Source organism: Trifolium pratense, linkage group LG4, assembly GCF_020283565.1.
Source record: "Trifolium pratense cultivar HEN17-A07 linkage group LG4, ARS_RC_1.1, whole genome shotgun sequence".
Lineage (NCBI taxonomy): Eukaryota > Viridiplantae > Streptophyta > Magnoliopsida > Fabales > Fabaceae > Trifolium > Trifolium pratense.
The window spans coordinates 34,089,797-34,097,546 of NC_060062.1; the positions used below are offsets into that span (position 1 = coordinate 34,089,797).

At 33.6% G+C, this 7,750-nt stretch overlaps 1 protein-coding gene across 2 annotated transcripts; it reads right to left on the reverse strand.

Annotated features, from left to right (window-relative positions):
- Positions 1-1,410: 1,410 nt before the first annotated feature.
- Positions 1,411-7,173, reverse strand: LOC123923383 (eukaryotic translation initiation factor 2 subunit beta-like). Of its 2 annotated transcripts, none has more exons than XM_045976070.1 (10): positions 7,075-7,173; positions 3,909-3,958; positions 3,545-3,656; positions 3,381-3,433; positions 3,236-3,290; positions 3,037-3,125; positions 2,406-2,551; positions 2,023-2,165; positions 1,795-1,880; positions 1,411-1,714 (listed from the first exon to the last, which is right to left on the reverse strand). In XM_045976070.1, exons 2-10 carry the CDS (start codon positions 3,951-3,953, stop codon positions 1,634-1,636), a joined length of 810 nt encoding a protein of 269 aa, XP_045832026.1. In that variant the 5' UTR covers positions 3,954-3,958; positions 7,075-7,173; the 3' UTR covers positions 1,411-1,633. The 2 variants fall into 2 exon arrangements, with proteins under 2 accessions (XP_045832026.1, XP_045832027.1); XM_045976071.1 differs by lacking the exon at positions 7,075-7,173 and adding an exon at positions 4,097-4,232.
- Between the last annotated feature and the right edge of the window lie 577 nt (positions 7,174-7,750).

Consider the following 7,750-nt stretch of genomic DNA (forward strand, 5'->3'; position numbering starts at 1 on the left):
TCCCATTGGGCGTGCCAATTTGTTTACGTGGAAATTTGGTAAACAACCGCTAGTTAAGTATTTAAACTCGCGAGACCAACTAGTAAATCTCAGGACAATTTTGTGTTTTGTTTACTTAGAAAAAAGGTTTGAATGTTCGTTTTAACAAGGAAACAAACACTTAGAAATTGAAACGTTTTCAATTAAGACAAGAAAGAACTAGTTCGAATCGCCTCGAAGTAGTAGTTTCTCAAACAAGCATTCAAATTAAACTAAAGAGAATTGCTGGAAAGTAAAATGCATTGAATGTAAAACAATTACAGATAAAATGGTTCACAAAACATACATCTCTTCTCAGGTATTCCTTTCGTTCGAACGCTGAGTACTTAGAATTTCAGAGAAAGTTTTATGTAAAATTTTGTGACCCTTGTTCTGAATGAAAAATTGCTATAAATACTAAAGCAAAGTGGTAACTGCCTCTCGATCATCTGGACGGTCTTTCGTTTGCCACGTCGACCCACGTTCTCCACTTTCATCTTTCACTCCTTCAGCGCGCGCTAACACTTATTGGGCCGTTGTTGTTCCTTTGGGCCTGGCCCAACTAACCTTTTCGACTTGATTTCATTCTCTCGACAGGTTCCTGTCAAAGCCAAAACCAACATGCGCCCTTCAAAGCCTTCGACGCGCTCCTATGCTTCGATATAGTTAAACCTCGACACAATATTTGAAAGTTTCATTTTGACAATAGAACCTTCAAAATAAATGTTGGACCCGCCAATTATATTTAATTGATAAATACCAAATTTATGTCCAACAGAAAGCCAATTAAGGAATTAAAACAAAAATCACTTTATAAGTATATAGATTGATGGTAAAAAAACTGTTCAAATAAAGATGAACACTATACAAATATATGATTGTGATTAGAGGCATGGTTTGTAGCCAAGAAATTTCACATAATCAGTGCTAAATCTCTATACAATAATGAAATTTGTATGAGATGTTAAACCATCAACTTAATCTTGATCACTATTATGCTCAAATCTCTTAATAAGTCTTGTTCACTAAATAGGCAAAAATTCCCCCAAAGTTGTTACATTTTTTAATTTTTAAAGTTTAATTTACAGCATTGTACTTTGCCATTCAAAGTTGCCTAATACTACTATATCAATTATTTGCATTGTTTTTTATCAAGAAATAAAAAATCGTTTTAGTTAGCATAAGAAAACCATGAACATAACTAAGAAAACCGCATTTTAGAAGGAAAAAAAATAAATGATTGATCCATAATCATATACAAAACCATAATCACTTTTTTTTCCCTTCACTTACAATGCAAACACAAATAAAGAAGCCATGTAAAATTTGAAAGAGTAAGATTAACATGCTCCTTTACAAACCATAAACTAAAACTCCGAAATTGCAATTCAATTATTTTCGAAATGGCGTAAACACTTGAAATAGTATGAGCAAATATGATTTTCATTGAAAGAAACATATTTGACCCCAAAAAATGATAACAATGCTTTTACCCTTTAAGAAGGCATACCACAACAAACTCTATTAGAAGTGAGCGTTACAACAAATGGACTAAAATTTATAAAATGTTTGTTTTCACAACCAATTTCAACAACAAATAAAAAATAGGGACAAATCATGTTCCGCCTGCATTCCTTCGGCCAACACGAGCAACAAAACCAGCTTTGATTTGAAGAACCGATCTTCCTGATCCACACTGCAAACAAGAAACCAATATTAAAGAATATCGAATGGTAAAACAACGGAAGTGGGGCAAAGGTGTGATAGAAAATTCACCTTCTCACACCGGAGAAAGAATAGACGATTCTCCTTTGTAAGTAGTGTGTCTGGACTCTTGCATCCAAGACAAATAACGTATTCATCTGAGAAAAAGAATGTGCAACAAACTTAGGCTAATAACATCTAACAAATAACACAAATAACAACAGAATTTTTTTTGAAACTTAGAAACTTTACCATTTCTGGAATACAGCAGATTATTAAATATTGAATACAGATACTTACTGACATATCGTCGTAGAATTCCTTCAAAATTCTTTGGTGCAAATCTTCCCTTTACAACCAATCTCTGTTGTCCGTCTAGGGAGCCAGTAGTACCGAGTTCAGAAAGCAAGAAAGCCATAACATGGTCTGGCTGTCGATGCATCCTGAAAGATCAGGTAAACAGTACATTAACATTAATAATCACTCGGCATACTTAATAGAATCGCGAGGTTCATCTCGAAAATGTCTCAAATGTTATGTTATATTGCAGGCATTCATACATTTGTACAGGTATTGTTAAGCTCTAAAATGCACTAGTTTATAATTTTTCATTGCCTTCTAGTGAAATTTCGGGATGTGTCAAGTATAATTGCCAAAAAAACAGAGAAAAAATATCAACATTCGTTTTGCACAGATCCATAAAATTCACAAAAATGGTTTTCTTTGTGCCTTCACGAAGAACTTGAGGAGGCCTCATAACTGTCCTTTGCGGACCGCCAGAAAGTTCTGGATTATTTTCACGTAGAATATTAAACACCCTGCCAAGAAGCTGTACCAAAAATCGTTCAGAATACACAAGAGATGAGAGTGAGGAGGATTGGTAGCTATTTCCAAGTAAAAACTGAACAGGGTAGACTAAAAATAATGTAGGTAATACTTTGATCACAGCTTATGGTCCAAGGGAAGTGAACGGCATGATCCAACTATAATAAAGCACCAATAAATCTAGAATCCTATATAATCAATTATGTTATCATGCTTCAATTTTAAAATTTTAAGCACACGAGTCTAGACGTAATACATCCGGACGTTAGAAGGCCCAAAACAAAGTCAATTAAACTAATCTGGAAACATAGAAGAGGATATCGACAAGAACCAGAAAATAAATAATTTGAATCAAAGATGAGAAGTAAAATCAGCTCAGAAACACTTTTGGGACTAAGTGATGAACGTGCAACAGAAAATTGAAATTGCCATTGAAAGGAAGAGGTTAATATAGCTTTACTGGACATCAGAAAGGACAAAATGGCGTACCTCCTCATATTGATAATTACGGTCACTCCTTTCCCAAGGATAACGAGGATGCAAAGCAACCGCTTCTTCTTCATCATCTTCAGCATAATCTAAAAGCAATATAATCCATCAAATGTTTAGTATTCATTAACCTTCTCAGAACAAAGCACACAGTCCATTATCAGGAAATAAACTTTTATTCATTTATTTGATTCTTTACCATCCAAATCTTCGACTGCATCTCCACTCTCCTCATTTAAGTTAGTGATTTCAACCTATAATCAAATAACAAACTTCACGTGTCAAATTGCTTCCAACAAATCTAAGCAAAATAAAAAGCTTCAATTCAGGAAAAAGAGACATACAGGCTTCTTCTTCTTCTTTTTCAAACCAGCAAATGTATCAATCCCATCAGAAACTGCAAGTGAATAGCTATTGAGAATCAACATTGCCTAAGCACCATTTTCAGATAACTTAGAAAAGATAAACCATGACAGGAGATTGCAAATGCTTGTTATAATTTACATACCTGACAGATTTTCTGTCTTCTCGGTCAATTTATCCACTGATTCATCATCTGCCGGATCTACAACTGTAACTTTCTTCTTTTTCTTCTTCTTAGTAGGATCGAATGGCGCAATCTGCAATTTCGTAAGTCATGCAGCAGAAGCTAGATAGAAAAGTTACTACAACTGAAGTACCAACATTGGTTATCACATATCACTATATCAGTATGTTGCAATACATGCCAGTCATATCTCAATTTGATACAAAACTAAATCCAATCAATACTATCTGGTGTACCAAACCTGTTTTTGGGCCCAATTAAAGGAAACAAAGTAGCACGAAAGCATTCTTAAAACTATAGATAACTACATGGAAAATAAACTTACATCAACAACCTCCTCCTTCAAATCATTTGGTGTTTCATCTGCCATGTTTGCTGCAATACGAGTACGCAAAATTAGTACATGATTGTAGTATTAGGAAGAATAAAATAAATATATAGGTATGAAAAGTAACAGTTAATGACAATTCATTATCAACCGAAATCAATATCACCAAATTCCCTATTCCATACCTATTCATCATGTCACACGTAAACCGATTCTCATAGTAATCAATAATACTTTTCATGATTTGAACAATAAATTTATAGAGACTCCTATAAATTTCTTGTTCAAATCATGAAAAGTATTTATTGAATCGAATTCTATATAAAATCAAATAATTGAAGAAAATAAAAGAAGGGAACTATACTCAATATTACTAAAACTCAGAAACTTAAGTAAATTCATTAAGCACCCTTACTTGGATTTGCAGTTAACTCCCTAAGAGTGTGTTTGGATGGGGAATTTTTTAAGGTAAAGTAATGTTTTGAGGGAATTCAAATGATTTGAGGTGAATTCCATTGTTTGGATGATAATTTGAAGAATTTTCAAAATGATGGAAATTTATGAAGTATTTTGTTCAAGTTAAATTTAGAGAATTTCAAAATGACACCTAAAACAAAAAAATTTGAAATTCCTTTTTCTCAATGAACTTTAAAAATTACTAATTGAACATAAAACCTAAAATTAGCCGAAAAACCTTAAAATCGACGATAAACGCTAAATCGTCCGAAAATCCAAAAAATCGGCAGAAAAAACCTAAATCGGCCAAAAGCCCAAAAATCGACTATAAACTCTAAAATCAGCTGAAACGCAAAAAATCGGTAGAAAAACTTAAAATCGGCCAAAATTCCAAAAATTGACTATAAACCCTAAAATCGGCCGAAAAACCAAAAATCTACCGAAAACCAAAAAATTGGCCGAAAAACCAAAAATTGACAGAAAACCCAAAAAATCGGCAGAAACCCTAAAATTGGCCAAAATCTAAAAAATCAACTATAAAACCCTAAAATCGGCCAAAAAACCTAAAATCGACCGAAAACCCAAAAAATCGGCCAAAAAACAAAAAAAAATATGCCGAAAAACCCAACGTCGACCCTAAAGCCAAAAAACTCGGCCGAAAACCTAAAATCGGCCAAAATCCCAAAAAACAACTATAAACCCAAAAAATCGACCAAAATCGCAAAATTGGACTTTAAACCCTAAATCGGCCGAAAAACCTAAAATCGTCCGAAAAACTCAAAATAGACGGAAAAACTTAAAATCGTCCAAAAACCCTAAAATCGACTATAAAATCTAAAATCGGCTGAAAACCCAAAAAATTGGCCGAAAAATCTAAAATCGTCCCTAAACCCAAAAAAACTCGGCCGAAAACCTAAAAGCGACCCAAAATCCTGAAATCTTCTATAAACCACAAAATCAGCCGAAAAACCTAAAATGACCGAAAACCCAAAAATAGACTATAAACCCAGTTTTCGGCCGATATTAGGGTTTATAGTCGATTTTTGGGTTTTTTGGTTGATTTTTCGTTTTTCGGTCATTTTTGGGTTTATAGTTGATTTTTGGGTTTTTGACCGATTTTAGGTTTTTCAGCCGATTTTTTGGGTTTAGGGTCGATTTTTGGTTTTCCGACTGATTTTTTGGGTTTTCGGCCGATTTTAGAGTTTATAATGGATTCTAGGGTTTTGGTCGATTTTAGGTTTTTCAGCCGATTTTTTGTGTTTACGGTCGATTTTAGGTTTTTTTGGCCGATTTTAGGTTTTTCGGCCGATTTTATGTTTTTTGGCCGATTTCCGGTTTTCGGCCGATTTTATGGTTTATAGTCGATTTTAGGTTTTTTCTGCCGATTTTAGGTTTTTCGGCCGATTTTATGGTTTATTGTCGATTTTAGGTTTTTCGGCCGATTTATGGTTTTTTACCGATTTTAGGTTTTTCCGCCGATTTAGGGTTTAATGTCCAATTTTGCTATTTAAGTGACAAATAGAGAGAAAGAGGAGTAACAAATAGATAAAGAATTAGGGTTTAACGAAATTTCACAATTATTTTCTAAAACGTTTAAAAATTAAGGGCAAAATCGTCGTTTTGTTGTTCAATTAAAAGCGGTGCTACGAAACTGCTACTCCCGCGACTCGTGACGCGCTATAGCGCCCGCTTCACATAAATGTTGGCTACTACACCCTGGATTGCCGTAGCGCTTTAGGCTAACTCGGTGACCTCCATTTTGTCGCGTCGCACTGCTATAGCGGTTGTAGCGCCGCTATTGACAACAGAGGTTTCCAAAACATATCAGAATTTGCTCCCAAAAAAATATTCCTAATGCATATCTCTAAAATATGAGATTAAATATATCTTAAGCTATGTGACCAAAAATATATTTTCAAAAAATATAGTTCAATTAATTCCTTACTTCTCTAAGTGTTTTACGAATCTGCACCTCCTCACCTAATTTCTTCAGAAATCTATATTTCTCTATTTCCTTGCATCCTTTAGTTTTAATACAGTTACTATCCTTTAATTAATTAGTGTCTAACCATGCCAAAATAACTAAATTTCTAAACGAATACTAACCAAATAATTGAAATTAACTAAAAAACATGTATTGGAAGAGAATTTTGGATCGCTTAGATAAATTCTTCAAATTCAATTTATGTCCTCCCCTACGATCCATCAAAACATACCCTAAGATATAAACCCATGACACTTTGTTCTTCAATGTCTCACCTCCTAAGTGCTATTGAGTACTGACCAATATTGAACAATATTCCAAAAATATATATATATGTGAAAATCATTGAAGAAAGCATGGGAGAATCTTATTAGTATTAATTGAACATATGAAAAATAATCAAATATCCAGTTTCAAATTCTACAACCTAAATTAACATAGTCAAAAATAAGAAAACACAAGAACTAATCAAAACATCAACATTTAATAATGTTCAAAAGTTAAAGTCTATGTCTATGTCCAAATAACAGCAACAAGACCAACCTCATCACATTACAATGGAAAAGTACATGAATAACTCACATAAATTGTTGGTAGATTATCTTATTCTGTATTCAAAACTGCTTATAATCAAAACAAAACAGAGAAAAAATAATAAAGAAGCAAGAAAAAATATACAATGTGAGAAACTCATAATGAATGAAAAATCAATGTGACACGAACCTTGGAAAAACAGAGAAACCGCAGAGAGAAACTGAGAAGTGGGAGCAAAGAGAATCGAATCCTTCGAAACGAGAGGTTGTTTGGTTTGGAATCTAAAACCCTTTCTTTCAGCTATAGTAAAACGGTGCGTTTCACAAACTAAATATATGTGTTTTGGTTTTGGGCCATCAGTTTCTTGGTGAACAAGTATTGGGCTTAGTACTTTTCTTGAGCCAAAGATATAACTCTACCAACAAAAAAAAAAACGATATAAATGATGATCCTTTTTCGCTAAAATTGTACTGGAGAATCTGAGTGTTGTGGGAGTTAAATTTTATTTTTGTCAAACTTTACTTACTTCTAAGTGAAAATCGGATTACTAAACTAACTTCCCTTAAAAATTGAAGGGTTGTCACAAAAAAATGCAGACCAATGAAAGCTAGCTTTCTTCAAGTAAAATATGAGGGGCTTCTAAGAAACACAGCACAGAGCAATCAATTTTTTTTTGTAATGGGTTAATGATGTGATAATTAATGTTGTGTATGCCTTAAAATCAAAAAATCATATTTTTGGAGCATTTTATTTAAGCCCAAATGTGGGTTTATGTGCCTAGAAATGACATGTTTGCGTCCAGCCGTGCGAGATTGGTGCCTAGAGCTAGGCATAGGGCTACCATTTTGCACGCTAACATGGGGGG

Bases quoted from the DNA above. Each gene is read 5' to 3' on its own strand.
- LOC123923383 (XM_045976070.1), bottom strand. From the start codon at position 3,953: ATGGCAGATGAAACACCAAATGATTTGAAGGAGGAGGTTGTTGAT. The intron at 3,657-3,908 runs GTAAGTTTATTT...ACGAAATTGCAG, and splicing joins TGAAGGAGGAGGTTGTTGAT to ATTGCGCCATTCGATCCTAC. The intron at 2,552-3,036 runs GTACGCCATTTT...TTTTTGGTACAG, and splicing joins GTAATTATCAATATGAGGAG to CTTCTTGGCAGGGTGTTTAA.